This window comes from Leishmania mexicana, chromosome 27 (genome assembly GCF_000234665.1).
Source record: "Leishmania mexicana MHOM/GT/2001/U1103 complete genome, chromosome 27".
In the NCBI taxonomy this organism is placed as follows: domain Eukaryota; phylum Euglenozoa; class Kinetoplastea; order Trypanosomatida; family Trypanosomatidae; genus Leishmania; species Leishmania mexicana.
Window position 1 is genome coordinate 370,395 of NC_018331.1, and position 17,980 is coordinate 388,374.

Sequence of the window (17,980 nt, forward strand, 5' to 3'; positions counted from 1 at the left end):
GTGTGAGCGAGTATGCATCGGTCGGTGTTCGGTTGATACGTTCCTGTGATAGCCTAAAAGTAGGGTGACACGCCCCCCCCTTGCGTGTGATCAGCGAAGAGAGAGACTCCACGGGCACAGTGAAGGCGTCGATAAGGAACGTGGCGGTGGCCACGACGGTGGGTGGCGACCCCAAGGTGCAGCAGCAGCCTCGTCCCGCGCCGCCTCCCTTCGACGCACCTCATGTACAGTGGAAAGGAGCGCCTCTCCCCCTGCATCTACGCGTCTAATTGTGCCCCTTCAGGAGATCCTTGGTGATGTTCTTGTGGTGTGCCTCGATGGTACCGCCACCGATCTCCAGCAGCTTCGCGTCGCGCCAGAGTCGCTCAACCGGCATACCTTGCGAGTACCCCATACCACCCATCACCTGGATCGCCGAGTCCGCGACCTTCTTGGCAATCGGTGTGGCAAACAGCTTGGCGGCATCGCTGCCTAGACGGTTCTTGTTGTCTGGGTGGACGTTGTGGCTGACCGAGTACACCAGTGCCTTCGCCGCCTCAGTGTCGGCGTAGCCCTCTGCGATGTAGCGCTGGATCTGGCCGAAGTTAGAGATGGACTGGCCAAACGCTTTCCGCTCTGAGGCATATGACGTCATGAGCTCTACAGAGCGCTCCGCGATGCCGACCGCCATGGCAGCCAAGGTGACGCGCTCCAGCTCTAGGTTGCGCATCATGCCCACCATGCCCTTGCCCTCCTCACCGAGCAAATTCTCCGCCGGGACCACGACGTCCTCGAAGAAGAGCTGGCACATGTGAGAGGCACGCATGCCACATTTGTCAATCTTCGGGCCCTGCGTGAAGCCCTTCATGCCGCGCTCTACCGCGAAGGCTGTGATCTTGCCGTCCACCTTGGCGTAGATGAGAAACACGTCGGCGACTGTTCCGTTCGTGATCCAAATCTTGCTGCCGTTCAACACGTAGTTGCCGTTGCTGTCCTTCTTCGCGGTCATCCGCATTCCCAACACATCGGTGCCAGCGCTCGGCTCCGACATGCCCATGGCGCCAACGTGCTCGCCCGTGAGCACCTTAGGCAGCCACCGCGCCCGCTGCGCCGGCGAAGCGCTGTAATAAAAGTTGTTCACAAAGAGCATGGAGTGAGCGAGGTAGGCTAGGCAGAACCCGGGGTCATACTTGGAGAGCTCGTGGTGGACGATCACAGCAGCCACAGCATCCATGCCGGCGCCGCCGTCCGCCTCGGGAACTGTCACACCCATTACACCCAGGTCGCCAAGCTGCTCGAAGAGGTCGCGGTTGAAGTGGCCGTTCATGTCGTCCTCCCTGGCATGCCTGTCGACCACCTCACGAGAAAACTTGGCCACGGTCTCACGCAAGGCCGCGTGCTCAGGTGTTGGGTTGTACAGATCCATGAAGGCACGGCTCGCGGACGTCATGGTGGCGGCCGCTGTCCACCCGCACGTAGCGGGGCGGCGGCCCAGCGACGACTGCAGCACACGACGCATGATACGAAATCAGATGAGCGGCGAGAGCGATGACACAACCTATCGAGCGAGAAAGACACACGAGCAGAGAGGCGCTGAGGGAGAGCGACCGACAGGAAACGAAGACAGTACTGACTAGCGGCCAACACAAGGTCGAAGCACCCGTAAAAGGAGAAGGGGAAAGATAAACGCACTGTGAGGCCAAAGAATGCTAATGAATGAAGGGTGTTGATGAGGGACGACTGGGGGAAGGGCATCCGAATCAACCGGAGAGAGAGGCATGGGATGTGCGCAGGGGGTGGTGTGCAGGAGTGCGTGCCGTTCGCGTATGGCCGATACGGATATGTGTGCATATAGATGAGAGAAGAGACAGATATTGGCGAATCATTGCTGGACGAACCCCCCCCTCCGCGAAAGACATGCACGTACGTCGCCTGAGGCGAATCAGCAAAGCGACCCCAACTGCTGATACAGAGAGAGGGGGAGGGAGGGTGGCCTGTTCGCGTGTGTCTCACACCGGGCAGCGCAACAACGCAGCAGTCCCGTCAGTCGTCCCTCAACACAGAAGGTGGGGACAACGCAGCAAGCTCTATCACAGCCGAAGAGGAAGGAGCCGCACCGTGTGTTCGAGCGCCAACAGCCGTAGGGGCACGTGCAGTCATCTCTATTATTATTATTATTTCGTCGTTGGGCGATCCGGCTTGCCGGTTTGTAAAAAACGGTTGCCGACCAAGTGCATTATTCTCCCTGTGATGAGGTGAGGGACAGAGGGTTACGCGATGCCGTGCATCCGTGCTGTGGCAAGGCGTGCGTAGCGGCAGTCACTTACACGGGCGGATAAAGGCGACGAGGCCGCAGGCATCAGCAGCCGCAAAGGAGTCATGCAAGGCATGGGGGGGGGGACAACAGCGATGCAGCAACGTGTCTGGCATGCCCACCAAACAACACCGTTTCTTTTGTTTGTTTGTTTTTCTTACGCTGATGCCGCCCCGTCGTCCTCGTCGTTCTCACCATCGCTACACTCTGTCCTCGCCTGGTGTGCCTCGTCGGACTGATTGGGTCGCTTCTCCTTCTCAGTAGCCGCCTTTCGGGAAAGGATGTCGGCCAGCCCCATGAAAGCAGCGACATCTTCATCGTCATCCTTGGCTCCTGCGCTGGGGCAATGACTCAACCGCCGCTCCGCCTCCGTTAGTCGCGATGTGTCCACAGATGCCATGATATTCTTTACTGTCTCTGTCAGAAGCCCGATAGACGTGCTCGTCGTCAGCCTGTGTCCATCGTCTTTAGTGCTCACTCGAATGGCGCGGCTCAGCTCAAGTGAGAAGCGGCCACGAATACCCAGCACGGCGATGCACTGCTCAAGCGGCGCAAAGACGGGGCCGACAGACCTCGTCACCTCCTCTACTTTCCCGTTGGCTGCCCCTTCGGCGGCATCGCAGCCGATCTTCCGACTCAGCCCCCGCACTTGCGCGGCAGCACGCAACGAGCCCACGGACGGAGGTCCTTCCTGGTGCGGGAAGAAGCCGTAGTCGGAGCACCGACCGAATACATAGCTTCGCAGGCTCCATAGCGCCGCCGCTAGAAGCTGCGTCCCTTCCTTGGCGCCACCGCCACCACCACCGCCGCCACCGCGCAGAAGCGCCTTGGCCGTCTTGCGCTTGTTGCGCGGGACGCGCAAGAGTTGTGTCGCCATGGAACCACTACGCACGAGCACCGCACGCAGAAACTCCACATCCAGCTCAAGGTGTCGTCCGGAGATCAGGGCACGACGGAAGTAGCCCTCATTCGCGCGCAGATGGTGGTACCGCCGCCACAGCGCGACGCTGTCGCCTCCGATGCCCTCGTAGTAGTCGTCGCCGGAGAGCAGCATCAGGAACACAAAATCGATGCGGTAGGAAGGGAGCAACTCAGCCGGAAGTGGAGGATTCGGCACGGCCTGGGACCAGTGGTTCATCAGCTCCCACAGGGACGTGAGGCTGAGGTCAAATGGGTCGATCAGGGTGTAGTACGAGTACGGGACAGCCACCATGGCGACCAGGATGAGGTCCGAGTCATTGCCCACGATCGTCACGGTATCGTCTGGGCTGTAGCTGCCATCGGCGACTGTCTCTGCCCAGAGCCTGCGTAGGAGCGCAGATATCTTCACCTCACCCTCCCCCGGCTCGCAGCACCCGCTTACGATCAGCTTCGCCCACGAGTAGTGGGTCTTGCGCTGCTGAAGGTATGTTGCGATGTACTCCTCGCAGGCGAGCACGAACTCTGCCCCGCAGAGGATCTCCTCACGGTGCAGTGGCACGTCGCCCAGCACAGGGTCGCACGTGTACCACGGTGAAACACGGATGCTGCTGTTTCCGCGGACCTTTGACGATGCGACTGTTGAGGCGGGACGAGGCGGGTGCACAGAGAGGGAGTTGCGGCGCTCCTTCTGCGTCTTGAGCTTCGCAATCGGCGCCACGCCGTCGTACACGAGGACCAGCGTGTCGCGCGCCCGCACACACGTGAGCAGCTCATTCATCTTTGCTGCCACCGCGCGCAGCGTCGCCGCAGTTGTCGGCCTCGTGGGGTCGTATGCGATATGCAACACAGCGTTCATGTCCACCAGAAGATGGCGCGGGTTCACCGCGTAGCAGTCGGTGCGCGCATTTTTGCTGGGGAATGCGTACTGGATGTTGTGGTGCTCCACATAGCTCCAAAGCCCCTTGACGCCCATGCTACGCTATTAGCGTCACCCGCGCTTTTCCTCGACGCCGGTGACTCGAGCTCTTGAGAAGTACGACGACGGGTTGAAAGGTGCATCGATTGCAGTCAGCGATGACAAAAAAATGGAAGGAGAGGGTGAAGTTATGCAACAGCGACACGGCCTCGAAGACAGAAAAACGCAGCGGCAACGAGAGTCTGGTCAGTCGCTGAATGCGCGATTTGCACGCGGATCAGCTCTGCGGGTGGTAGCAGAAATTACCTTCAAAAGATGCGGAGAGTATAGACGGCCTACCACGCGCTGACCGTCCCCCCCCCCTGCCTCCACTACACACACACAGCACCACACGCGCTCGCAGGCAGGCGGTTACGTACTTCCATCCCTTCACTATAGCTTCAACGGTGGCGCAGCACCCCATCTCTGTCTGCGTGCGCATCACACTTTGGCTCCCGCAGGGCAGCAGGCTCTCGGGTCTTTCTCCGCCGACCAGAGAGATTTTTGCTTTGTTTTCTTGTTCTTTTTTTTTTCGTTCGCCCATAACCGGAGGAAAACCGCCGCACCAGAGCGAACGCCGTAGCAGTACAAATGGCCGCAATACGGCAACGGAAGCAGGAAAGGGTCTTGGCTTTGTTTCGGCGTGTCCCCATTGCTCTGCCCTGAAACACGAGCTGCACGCCACTCCACCCCAGCCGGGCCCCGTCGCACAGGCGCACATGGCCTGGCGCGCAGCAGCCCTGGGCACACGCGGTACAGCATTGCGCCGACCCAGTCATCTCGGTGCGGCCTCCGTCCAAAGCTCGGCACAGACACACCCATTGCGCCGGTCCCCACGTGCCGCACCCTCCTCGAGAGTGGCGCAGTCCTCCTGCACCAGTGGGCAGAGTGAGGGGCCGGGGAGGGGGTGGGTGAGATGTGTTCGAGTCACGCTGGCACTCTGTCCCCATCATGTGGACGGCACAATGGTGTCCGCCGTCGCAGGCCGCTCCGACGCCACGCCGTCCACAACCTCACCAGTGACATCAGCAGCGATACATCGCTCTGACCTCCCCTACGTCGTTGGTGCTGGGCCCGGCGACACCACGCACTGAGGGGTGCCGCCCCTACCCCCTCTCCGTGCTAGAGGAGGAAGAGAGAGTGCTGGATAGAAGAAAAGACTACGTGGCAAAGCGACTGTCAACACGGAAAATAACATCAAAACGACAGAGGCCCTCGTGAGACGCGCGGGAGGAGGAGCGAACCATCGGCATCGAGCTGCGTGGGCGGAAAGCCGCGCGTTCGCATCTCAGCAGAAGATCCGAACGGAGAGGCAAGATGACGCTTTAGAGCAACAGTGGCTCAAGCGCAAGGGTGGGCAGCGGCGAAGACGACCCGCGATTGCGGCAATCGCGGTCTGGGCGGTGGCAACCCCCTCCCTCTCAATATTCTTTTTCTCTTCCGCTCTCGCCGCAGGATGGGCAGCTTCACATGCAACGGTGGAGAAAGGGCCACTGCATGGATTCCAGGCTGGTGCCGGGCCATGTCCCCCTACACCCACCCACCCCCACACACCGCCACCCTTTACGAACCTGACAGCAACCGGCTATGCAGCTGACATAGGGCAGCGCAAAGGCGACCAGCAAGGTTGTTTCCTTTAGCTTTCTTGCTCGCCCCGATGCTGTGAGGACCGTCTACAACGTGCGATGCACACATACACACACACAGGTGGGCCCAGTCCAAATGCAGGACTGATGCATCAACATGGATACGTACGACGATAGGGGTGGGACAAGGTCTGGTCCTGCCCACACGTCTGCGTAACGGATAAAGGCAACTCGCGAGCGTAGCGGAGGCGTCGTCAAACATGTCGTCCCTGAATTGTGGCGGAAGGAGGAGCGCCTGCGGCCACAGCTGGGTGCACCAGCAACGTGCATCACATTCTGTTCATTCCTTGACCTTCTCTTCTCTTGATCAAGTCGCGCAACAAGAGAGAGAAAGCAGAGTGAGGTATGGGTGTGTGTGTGTGGAATACTGGGGGGAGGGAGGGGGGAAGAGAAACAAATCAATGACGAATACGTTTGTGCGATCCTTTCTTCTGCCGCGTCGTTGCACCCGTGCGTCTCCACGAAAGACACACACACACGCCTACACAGTGGTCGCCTTGGTGCTCCGCAACGTGCAGGTGCTGCCGGCTCCGTTGTGGCTGCTTTCCAGCTGGGTTGATGGGCCGACAGCAGGTGTCACATTTCTCTGCTCACGTCCCCGCCTGTAAGTGATCCTTGGCACCACAGGCTGCCAAGCCCTTCTGAGCGAAATGATCTTTGATGAACGGTGGCGGCTGATGCGGCAGACGGGCGATTGAGAGAGACGGCCGGAGCCGGCATACACGATAACCGAACGCCAGTGGCCACCATGGCATCCCACTTGCTACAAGATAAAAAAAGAACGGACAAGCGAGACGGGGGAGGGGGGAGGAGGGCAAAGTCCTAGGATGAAGAGGAGACAGAGCGCAGCGGGAGAGGGAAGCTGCGTACCCGCACGTCGAGCCAGGCGCACGAGTCAGAGTCGCCGAAATGTCCCATGCACGCAGACCCCTAGTACGCAAGTGCCGCCATTGTGCACAGCCTCGTCTCATGGTATCCGCTGTCATTTCATTCGCCGCAGGTCCACATCGCTGCGATTTGGGCCGGTTGGCGTGCAGTCCACACCGCCTCCACGGGGAATCAGAGATGCAGCTGAAAAAAAAGAGAGTAAGAAGGGGACCGTAGAGACGCAGAGCCAGCGAGCCGCAGCGCCGTGTTGTCGCATGCTGTCCTACGGGACTGTGGCATATGTTCACGTCACATTTAGTTGCTACCTCTGCACCGCCGCTCCACTTCCCGCCGTTTGCGCGCGTGATCAGTGAGGTGGGATGCAGTGGCTGCAGCAGCCTTTAAGGAGCCACACGAGGCGGGCCTTCCCCTTTTTTTGCGTCTATCGCCTTTCAACGCGTGCCGGTGTGCCTTCGTGCATGGCAGGGCTGAGCGACGACGAGCCGCAAGTGAAGCGTCGTGACAGCCCCTTTTCATGCATACACACACACACATCTAAAAGGAGAGAAGAAAATGGCAAGAGCCGTTTAGTATGTGTCACGGTCTGCAGCATATGAGGCACACACACACGCGCGCGCACACGCACGCACGCACACGTCACAAGCTGTGCCCGCTTTGCAGCACCTGTTTAATGCCGCGCTGTATCATTAGCCGCAAAATAGGTGCGCCGAGGGTGCACAAGACGTTTAGCTTCGTCACTGTTGTTGACAACCGGAAGGAGCCCACAGAGACGGTCGTCTTTTGGAACGCAACATGCATTTTGCCGGAGGTCATCAGCCATATGCATACCCTTCCCTTCACACGGACATCGGCAGCCTTGATTGTGGCGGTACCGCGCGTAACACCCGTGGTGTACTGTTCCAGTTCACTGCCACGCCGCGTACGCGACGCCGCACGCCAGTAAGACCCTGGTATTCGTCCCTGCGATTCTCGCGCCCTGCGTGCTTGCCGGACGGCATCGACTTCACCAATGTACGCAAACCGGATCGCCTCCAGCGACATCGCCTTTAGGTCAAGGTTCGCCTGCAGTCGTGTCCCATCCTCGCAAAACTCGATAGAGCACTTGTCCTCGCGAAAGCTGAGCTCGGTCAGCTTGATAGGTGAGGTGGAGAACAGAATGGTACCGAGCAAAGGTACCTTCAGCGGCTCCTCTGTCATGCCCTCCACCAGCTCTTTGCCACGCAGCGCCTTCCCCACCACGTGCAGCAGCCGCTGCAGAATGACCGTGACGTTGTCACGCAGCTTGGGGCACTCATCGTGGATGCACCGCACCAGATCGCAGCGGGACTTGGGGCCGAACACCTCCTCGTATGAAGTCAGCATAGTCGCAATGGTGTCCCAGCGCTCCTCCTCGGCTTTCAGAAAGGCTACGGGGTCTAAGCTTGAGCACCCAGCGTGCGCGGCAGGAATGGCCAACGTTCCCGTGCTGGATCGTCGCTCGCTGTACGGGGCACCCACACCCCTTTCAGCCGCGTCATTGCCGTCGACTGGTACATCCCCACAGCCGTTGTGCGCTGCCTGCTGCCGTTCGGTGCCCTCGGTGGTGCCGTTCAGCACACTTGCCCCCTCGCGGGCAGCGGTTCGCGGCAGAGCAAACCCTGGCGAGCATACCACGTTAGGACGTCCGTTGCTGCTCTTCTTCTTCGGCGGCACCGCAGGCTTCTGCCGGGAAGTCGAGCGAGAAATCAAGTTGCCTATTGGAATCCGGTTTCGCATGCGCTGCCACACCGTCTCCGCAGTCGTGAGGGGATGCGGCTTGGGCTCGTGTGCTTTGCGGGCCGCATCCCGCATGCTGGACTGCGCGCAAAACGCATTGGAGGAGGCCGCGTTGTCGTCGCCGCCCGAGATCTGTCGCGTCCCGTTGGCGGTGCCGTGGGCCATGCTCGTGCTCGTGCTCGCGGTCGCGCCGGGTTCCACTTCCGTATAGGTTTCGGGTAAGCAGGTGCGTCTGCGGTGGTGAGAGAGCGATGCGGATGGCGCCTCTGCGCGGAGCAACTCCTCGGTGTTCGCCTCGTTGACGTTGTCACCACCGCCCCGCTTAGGCACTGCGCTGGAGCCCGGATCAAACGGCTCGTGGGCCTCGCCGTCCTCCTCCATGGACAATGGAAAGGTCGTCTGCGGGGATGGCGGAGCAGCCAAGGCGCTTGCCTGGCCACCAACCAGACCGTTCATCACAGGTTCGTGGGCTTCGCCTTCCACCGCCGGCCGCACTGCCACGGCGCTTTCCTGTGGAGACATATGCGCATCTGGCAAGGCCTCAGTTGAAGCTGGCGGCGGCGTCGCCAGCCGCAGCAGCGGGCCCTTTAAGAAGGTCGCTTCGTCGAAAACGCGCAGAATGCCTTCGCTCTCCCGTCCCGCCTCAGCAGGACCCACACGAATCGCCTCGGGTGCCCACGCTATAATCGGTGCTGCACGTGGTGGGTCGCTGCGCTGCACATAGACGACGCTCGCGGTGGCGCTATCCCCGCCGTCACCCGCAGCACTGTTGCCGTTGCGCTCATCTCTTGGTCGCTCCTTGGATGCACCACACGACGGCGCATGAGAGTATTTGCCGGGATTTCCTCCCGATAGCAAAGCGGAGGCGGCGTTGCTGACGGGGTGCAGCTTGCTGCTCGGCTGCAGGTCTAGGAAGCCGGTCGCGTTGTTAGATGTGTCAAGCGACGTGCTGCACACCTGCGACCAGCCCTCACGTCTCAGCCCATTGACGTCTTTGCTGTCACCGTTGATCGTGGCCGTGGCTGCCTCATAATTCGTCGGCTCCTCGAGTAGAGGGAGGTCCATGAACGTCATCTCCGCTAAGTCACGTGCGGGCAGCAGCGTCGCACGGTCCCAATCTGATGTGTCCACAATGAAGAGCCCCACCGTGTCTTGGTATTCCTGCAGCTGCGAAAGATTTCCAAAGTGCCCAGGCCGAAATGCAGACGCCGCCCGCTCCTGCAGTGACTCCCTCAAACCCGCAAACGCCGTCGCCCGTTCGGCGCTCGGTAGTTTTTCGCTTGTGAAGAGGTCGTGTTGCTCTTTCAGATACGCGAAACCGTTGTAGTCGGGGTTCAGTGCCTCGTAGGCCTGTTCCGCTGCCTCATCTGCGCTGTTGGTGTTGTCGATTACGGCCATGAGCTTATCATAAGAGGCGTACGGGTAAAGGGCTTGCAGGTAGAGCAGCTGCTCGTGCAACGTCGTCATACTCTTCGTGGGTTTCGCCGATTTTCCCTTGGCCTCCTTCGGCGCCATCTCTGGCCCGAGATGTACACTTTTTCCGGCACGCTGTGTCGTGGCGAACGAAGAGCCCGTCACCGGCACCTTGGTGGCGCGGTTTTGGTCCGAGCGTGATCTGCCCATTACTGCGGTGGGGGAGGGGGGAGGGGGCACAGAACACGTGACGCTGAAAGAGACGCAAACCGAAGCAAACAGCAGCAACGGCAACAAGACAGCGATAGTTCAATGCCCTCCACGTTGTATTTCTGTAATTGTGCGTGTACGAGTGCGCGGCGCAACCATGATCAAGTCTCCCCCGGGAGCGGATGTAGCAGGAAGAGTGGCGACGTTGTCCGGGTGTGGGGTGGGAGAGCGGGACGGGGGTAAGTGTAAAAAATCGATTAAGGTGCAGAGGTATCCTGGCAAACAAAGGGATGGAAGCGACAAGAAAAAAAGGACGCTCGAAAGTGGCAAGGCCGAATATATATTTATGTGTGGGGGGGGGGGATATATGGTGAAGGGGAAGATAAGAATCGGCAGCGCGCTCAGTGAGAAGCAGAGACACGAGCGGGGTCAGAGCAGCGCATGTGAGCGGCAAGAGGACAGCAGCAAAGCCTAACAGCGCAAGAAACAGTGTCACCCGGTGCCGTGCTGCTTTCTATTAAGTAGACACTTTTGATCTGAGATGAAAGACAGGCGCCGCGCGACATGGAAAGGGCAAACGGTAACAGAGTTCCTGTTCCGTGTCCACAGGGAAAAGCAAGCGATGTGTGAGGCGGTGGGATACAGAAGTGGAGAGTGCGCCATCATCCGTGCATGAGAGAGGGGGGCAGGGGCAAAGGGCAACGAGCATCAACACAAGCACGTGGTGCGTGAAAGAAAAGCAGAGTGCACCTCAGAGGCAGGAGCGAGGACCACAGGACATGTCGACAACATGGCAGGCGAGCACCACCATAGCGATGCCCTGCCGAGGAGCGGCGAATAAATGAAGGGATTCAGGAAGACGCTGCGGCACAGGGAAGGTGGCTCGTCTCGTCTGCAGACGGCACTGCTACACGAGCAACGGGGCCGTGTGTCGTTGTTGTCAAACATCTGGAAAGAAGTACTCGATGGAGCAGCAGCAGCCTCCGATGATCCCTCCCCCCCTCCACATGCCCGTGCGCCCACATCACGCGGATGGCGGAGAGGGCCCTCGGGAAAGGGGGTGGGAAGGGGAAGGGAGTCAATGAAAGGGGCTGAAAAGGCGAGAGACCAACAACCAAGGAAAAAAAGAGAAGCATGAGCAGTGTTCACGCATGTGGCAACACGGCCACAGAGCGAGAGACAAAAGGCGGTGCCCTTTCACTCCACCCCACCCCCTCGCCAGCACATTGGCGGATGGGTGTCAGTGCAGAAGGAAACGAGAGAGGGAGGGAGAGAGGGCCGCCTACACGCACACATCTCGCAGAGAAATGACGGGAGTCACGGGAGAGGAAGAACGTCGTAGAGCGCAGGAGAGAGGCAAACTGATGGTGAGGCAGCTCGGCTGCCTCATGGTGCGGAGATACGAGGACCTCTCGCCCACGCCACCATCTCAGATACGGCGGCGTCGAGCTCTTGCATGAGGCATTCGGCAAGCAGGCCGTAACGCCTCGACTCCGCTCTTGTTGACGATCCCGTGGAGTGTGCAATGTCGTGGTTGCAGGAGGGTGCTGTGGACGGTATGGCAAGGCAGAGCCCTTGCTCGTATGCCCTTATGCGCATGTGCACCCAGCTCAGCTGCTGTGTGCACTCGTGCGACAAGATCCGCGGGTGATACACTACGATACTCTCGAGGAGGAGGATGTGCATCCATGTCAAGACGACAAGTCGCACGCCGCACAGGAGATGCGTGTGCACGCGGCTGGGGCCAGCGAGCACAAATGGGTGGGAGGGAAGAAGTCGCTGCACGTAGGTGTCCATCGGGGAGGTCATTGTCGTGTCTCCATCACGACTCACTGCCGGTGCTGCGTCGAGGCCGTCACATATTGAGCCGACGGTGTCGCGCAAGAAGAGGAACGGACACTCCGTGCTTTGCGTGGTGCTGTCGAACCAGTGTCTCTCGCGTAGGCTTGCTTTCAGATCACCCATGGCCAGCTTCACTGCGGCTTCGTCTTCTGACGCCACAGACGGCTCATCACTCAAGGACACGCGTTGCTCCACAGGCAGAGCGTCTGAGAGCGCCGCCTGCAAGCACCACCATAGACGCTCCTGAGTCTGCTCGAATCTGGCAGGTAGGGGTAATTTACCGCACAAGTGAGTTGCAAACAGCTGGAGACGCCACACGTCTAATAGGACCCCCCGAATCGGTCGATGACACTTGCTCATCCGTGAGGTCGCCGGGCTCGGCTCCGCGGCGCAGCAGTGCACGCAGCGCCACATTAGCGGCAGGAGCAGTGCCAATGCCCGGTCCTGGGCAACAGTGAGCGCATATGTGTCACATGATGGCGCCGCCGGCGGTGATGCGTCACTGACGTAGCGGCTGAAGTGGCGCCATTCCACCGCGCCGGCAATCGCTAGAGCCTCCGCTGCTGTGGCAGAGGTGGATACCTCTTCGTCGTCAGGCAAGTCAGGCCCCGACACCGCGCACAGAGGAAGGAGAACTTCCGCCAGGCGCTGGCAGCACGCCCAAAAGCGAAAACACAGCTCGGCATAGAGGGCCTCTGCAGCAGCAAAGGGCTGCGGCGGGGATAGAGGCGTGAACAGCGACGATGATGCTGCGCTGTCGGTGCAAGATGTCCAGTACGGTGAAGAGCGTCTAGGAGGCGGTGCGAAAAGAGATGCACAGGTCGTGTTCAGCGGTATCGCTGCTCTTGTCAGCAGCGCCACAGTATCGCACAGCGACACAAGCACGTCCGTGCCATGTGCGGAGGGCGTTTCTGGTACGCTTTCAGCAAAGTCACTCGCGACGACACCGCTGATGGGGTCAGCGAACGGCCTGGGCACTAAAAAATGCCCTCTGGCGAGAGTCATCAGTGTGTCGTCGCGGTACCACATGCGGTAGGGCGCCGCTTCCGCGCCACACAGGTTAGGCGGCAAAAACATCCCATCCTCACCTCTGCCACGCAGCGTGTTCGCCGGTAACACGCCAGAGCGCTGCTGCCACGCGATAAGAGACTCGATGTTACACATAAGCGTGTTGGAGAGTCCTTTGGCGCACACAAACAGAGATCGCTGTGTCGACGGCGGCTCGTCGATTGTCGGTGTCGGCGGGTCCTCTGTACGGTTCCCGCTGTCGCACGGTGTCAGTGACCTGAGTGCGTGGTACTCAGCGTCGAGATCGCGGATGTCTTTCATCTCCCATGGCGGGATGCACGCGCGCCACTCGCTCCCACAGCCCTCCGCTCCATGGCGGGTCGCGCCGGGCTGTTGCAGGGAGGCAGAACTGCGTAGACACACTGCTAGCATGCGGTACGGCCACCGCACCGACAACCTTCGCAGCGAAGCGAGAGATGTTGAGGCGCACGTGCCACCGTATGCACTCGAGGGGAACAACGCGCTGAGAAGCATCACCTGCGCAGCCTGCAGCGACATCGACGTGCCGGGAGCAGAGGTGCTTGCCGCCCACCACATACGGCGCCGCTACCGCTCCCGCTGCACCCATGCTTCCGCGAACGAGGGGACGGTTCTACTAGGTGCGTCGGTGCTGTGCGCTTGAGCCTGCTCCAGTGCAGCGCAGAGAGCCTCCGGTAGCACGGACTCGCCGATTGCGTCGGCCAAGGACCTCAGAAGAGGAACCGACCGCACATCACCACTCCGCACCCGCGCCGTCCTGTTCGGGTGGAGCGACTCCGCCATGATGACGAGAAGATCCGTCTCCAACCTCATGACAGGGTATGGCGACACCCCGGCGGCTGCTCTCTGGTGAGAACTGTAAAGTTCCGCCACGGTCTCTGCAAGCATCTCTCGCCATATCTGCTGAAAGGAAAAGCTTAGTGAAGTGAGGTGAGCAGCTGGCGACTTTGAACATATACGTAGTTGCCTGGCTTGGTGACTGCACTGCAGCCACCCATCCACCAGGTTAGCGATGCACCAGTGTAACAGCAGCGCGTCCTCACCGAGTTTGCAAAGATGCGTCACGCCGTCGTCTTCCTTAGCACACGCGAGGGTCTCTGATCGACAATTGCTCTTCGCCATAGGATTCCCAAACCTGTTCGCGCTTCTGCGGTGGGTCCAGAAGTGAGCCCATCGTGTCATCAGCGCATCTCGCGCGTCTTCCTGTGCTGCCGACAGACATTGCCACATGTGCGACGCATCGCCACTCTGATGCACCTCCGTCCCCAGCCAATGTGCAAAAGAGCCGTCAGTGGTACCCCAGGAGGAGCGAGCGTGCACGTCGAGTAGGAGAACTAGCAGCTCCCACCACTCCCTCTCCTCCTCCATCTGATTGGGGACTAGCAACGCCACCGTCCGCAGGCAGGTGACCAGCCGCTGCACCGAAACGAGCACGTCAGCACCCTGTCTAGTACCGGCAGAACGCTCTGTGTGGCACGCGACCACAGAATACGCCGACGAGCCCGCCTCCACCCCAGCAGCGACGTACTGGGTATAGAGCAGCTGCAGTATGGCAATGCAAAGCTGAACGGCTTCGCCAACTGCGCCTTCGCGAAGTGCGTGACTCTCCCTTGAGTCCATCACGTCGCACCTCTCCACTGCAGACCTCGGGAGCACCTCCATCCACCACCTCAGCGCAGAGCCGCGCATTTGACCGCCGAACTCCGCCGACAGTTGGAAAAACAGAGCGGGTGTCAGAAAGCGAAGCAGCTCATTGGCCTCTGCGTCTCGCGCTTTCTCCGTCGGCTGGTGTGCAAGACGCCAGACGGTACAGCGCAGTAGGACGTACTGCTCCCCTGGCGACCGTCTTCTCCACACGCGGCATATGTCCTGTACCGCCACCGAAAAGTCACTGTTGCTGAGCGAAGCGTCGACAGCAGCGTCTTCCGCTCCAGCCGCAGGTGGTACACATCGGCAGCGGGCGCCGCCCTCCATTTCCGTGCCCCCGGCATGGTCGAGGATGTGCTCGGTAAGCAACCCCTGGAGCAGGGATGTGGCAGAGGCGTCCGCAGCGCACCCCGCCGGTCGGTGAGTGCTGGCAGCTGGAAAGAGCCGACTGTACACGTGTAGCAGCTCAGACACCGTAAAGGAGGTCCAGGGAGCATGAGAAACCATGTCCAGCAGCCACAGCGGTGTATGCGGCGCTGTCACGCGCACTCTCGCATTCACGTACACCTCGAGGAGGAAGAGCACCTGCACCGTCATCGGACGCGCAGAAGTGGCCGGGGTGCTGCAGACCTCGCCGTCTTTCTGTCCACGGCGCCCCAAAACGCTGCATGCGCCTCCACCGGAGGCCATGACTGGGGCCAGCGCCCTCTCCGCTGCGGCAAGAAAGGCACGCATCGTTCGTTGAGTATGATGTACCTGTAGAATACGCACCATACCCGCCACCGCGCCCACCTGCTCGGCAGCAGCCCACCTTGGTCGGGCCCCTGAGTGCACCGGCGAGGTAGATGCCGTTGCGCTGTCGCGGTCCCGCGTTAGGGAGGCGAGAAACAACTTAAGGATGTACGCGGTGATCATGTAGTGCGCCACGCGTAGTCTTGATAACCCCGCGAAGACTCGCGTCAGCTGCGTCGCGTCATAGTGCTGTAACGAGGGTGCAAGACTCACGAAAAAGGCCGTTGTGGAACCCGACAACTGGCAGTTCAGCTCTCCGAGAGCAGCGACCGTAATGCTTGCATCGACCGGATCGTACAGGCGAAGGTAGCGCACGGCGTGACTCGCAAGTAGGCACAGCCTCCATGGGTGCATGCGGCGAGTCGGTGGTCCCGTGCCTCTCCCTGTGTAGAGTGCATCGCGAGTACGACAACAAGCGGCAGAACAGGGTCACGGTACGGGAATGCAATATGGAGAGAGTGAGGAGAGGACGGGGCTCGAAGGCAGGACGGGCATGAGACGCACAGGGATCACACAGCTCCGACGACCTTCAATTTTCTGTGGTTCGCCCCTTTCCCGGAGCGGAAAGAAAACAACGAACCCGGAAGCCCACGACTCCCATTCTGATGGTTGTCCTTCCTACGTCGTCTCCCTGCCGGTTCCTGAGAGACCGTGCCAGGGACACGGTGCGAGAGAACGTGCACACATACGCTGTCGTGTAACGCCGAGTATTCGGATCGCCCGCAGGGGAGCGAACGCCGTAGCAGTACAAATGGCCGCAATACGGCAACGGAAGCAGGAAAGGGTCTTGGCTTTGTTTCGGCGTGTCCCCATTGCTCTGCCCTGAAACACGAGCTGCACGCCACTCCACCCCAGCCGGGCCCCGTCGCACAGGCGCACATGGCCTGGCGCGCAGCAGCCCTGGACACACGCGGTACAGCATTGCGCCGACCCAGTCATCTCGGTGCGGCCTCCGTCCAAAGCTCGGCACAGACACACCCATTGCGCCGGTCCCCACGTGCCGCACCCTCCTCGAGAGTGGCGCAGGCCCCCTGCACCAGTGGGCAGAGTGAGGGGCCGGGGAGGGGGTGGGTGAGATGTGTTCGAGTCACGCTGGCACTCTGTCCCCATCATGTGGACGGCACAATGGTGTCCGCCGTCGCAGGCCGCTCCGACGCCACGCCGTCCACAACCTCACCAGCGACATCAGCAGCGATACATCGCTCTGACCTCCCCTACGTCGTTGGTGCTGAGCCCTGCGACACCACCCGAGGTGGCTGGGGCACTTGGCAGGGGTTGGGGGTGGGGGAGGGCTGGCTCACTTTCCACCACACACAAACACACACACACACACACACAGAGTGCGGGGTGTGTGCCGGGGCCTGCGACACCACGCACTGAGGGGTGCCGCCGCTCCCCCCTCTCTGTGCTAGAGGAGGAAGAGAGAGGGTTGGATAAAAGAAAAGAAAAGCGTCGAACAGCAATGCGAGACCGTCACGTGAAACGAGGAGTAGGTCCCTGTTGATGTGGTCATGGGGATCCTCCGCTCGGTTCAGGGTGAGCAGAGGGATCTCCCGAGGCGCGCCTCACGTGCATCCAGCTCAGCTAGTCGCTCAGCGTACTGTGCCTCCCACAGCAGGCTCCGCGTCTCCCACGCAGCGACCCTTTCACGGAAAAGCTGCTCCGAGCACTGAAGGGCTGCCTCTCGCCTGTCTAGCGCCTCTTGCTGGTTCTGCAACTGCTGATAGAGTCGAGTCTCTGCCCCTGTGAAAGGGACTGAGTCACGCCCAGTCGAACGGTGCTCTGCTAGAAAGGAATGTGCGGGCGCCTCATGATTCGCTGCGCATGACACCAACGGGGTCGTGGACCTTGCAGCCATGCAAGGGTACGAGAGAGACGATGTAGGCGCCTCCGGCGCACACCTCGTTGGGCCACGCTCAAACTCCATCACGATTCGGCTGTCAAGGGCTCAAGTAGGCACGCACTGAGAGCGGCAAGGTGGTGAAAAGATGGGGGTAAAGGTGCCACGATCCGAACGAGACTGTGTATATGTGCATCTATGTAAATATCGATATCGAGCTGTACGCCTTGCGGAGCGGTGAGGGAGTGTTGTAACCACCGTTACTCGGCAACTAATGAAGGCCAATAGCCCCAAGAAGAGAGCAGAGGGACTGAATGAGGCAATCAGCAGCTCGCATGCATACAACAGCACATGGGGGTAGGCAGGCCATCGAGACCGACATCGCGTGAGAGCGCTTACTGTCTGCTTTAGGCCTTCGTTGGTGTTGTCAACACCACCCGTCTCGCACTACCGAAACGCACTCAAATTAAGCGCTCTGGCCCAGTGGAGGAGGGCCAAATTACTGGCCTGCTGTTACAGGGCACTGGGTAATCATTAAAAGCGAAAAAAAAATCACTGTACTTGGTAAGCTGTGCTGTGTCACATGAATGAACTGAGCACACACACTTACGCGTGTGAGCTACGCCATCTCCGTGCATCAGGGGGTGGGAGGGGAGGGGAGAGTCGGTGCATTACTCCGTCTGTGCTTGCGTGTCGGTGGGAGCGAGCGAGTGCAGGAGCAGCTCTCTCTC

The 17,980-nt window shown here is 60.3% G+C and overlaps 3 protein-coding genes and 1 pseudogene across 3 annotated transcripts, besides 1 other annotated feature; all 4 read right to left on the reverse strand.

Moving 5' to 3' along the window:
• Positions 1-265: 265 nt before the first annotated feature.
• Positions 266-1,498, reverse strand: LMXM_27_0930 (putative isovaleryl-coA dehydrogenase; the record flags this gene model as incomplete). The annotated part of the gene is made up of 1 exon (XM_003876618.1): positions 266-1,498. One exon carries the CDS (start codon positions 1,496-1,498, stop codon positions 266-268), a length of 1,233 nt encoding a protein of 410 aa, XP_003876667.1.
• A 952-nt stretch (positions 1,499-2,450) lies between these two features.
• Positions 2,451-4,187, reverse strand: LMXM_27_0940 (conserved hypothetical protein; the record flags this gene model as incomplete). Its single annotated transcript, XM_003876619.1, has 1 exon — positions 2,451-4,187. The coding sequence occupies one exon, from the start codon at positions 4,185-4,187 to the stop codon at positions 2,451-2,453; it is 1,737 nt and encodes a 578-aa protein (XP_003876668.1).
• Positions 4,188-7,339: 3,152 nt separating this feature from the next.
• LMXM_27_0950 (conserved hypothetical protein) lies at positions 7,340-10,081 on the reverse strand (the record flags this gene model as incomplete). The annotated part of the gene is made up of 1 exon (XM_003876620.1): positions 7,340-10,081. One exon carries the CDS (start codon positions 10,079-10,081, stop codon positions 7,340-7,342), a length of 2,742 nt encoding a protein of 913 aa, XP_003876669.1.
• Positions 10,082-11,467: 1,386 nt separating this feature from the next.
• LMXM_27_0960 lies at positions 11,468-15,763 on the reverse strand (annotated as a pseudogene).
• Positions 11,468-15,763: a sequence feature.
• Positions 15,764-17,980: the final 2,217 nt, after the last annotated feature.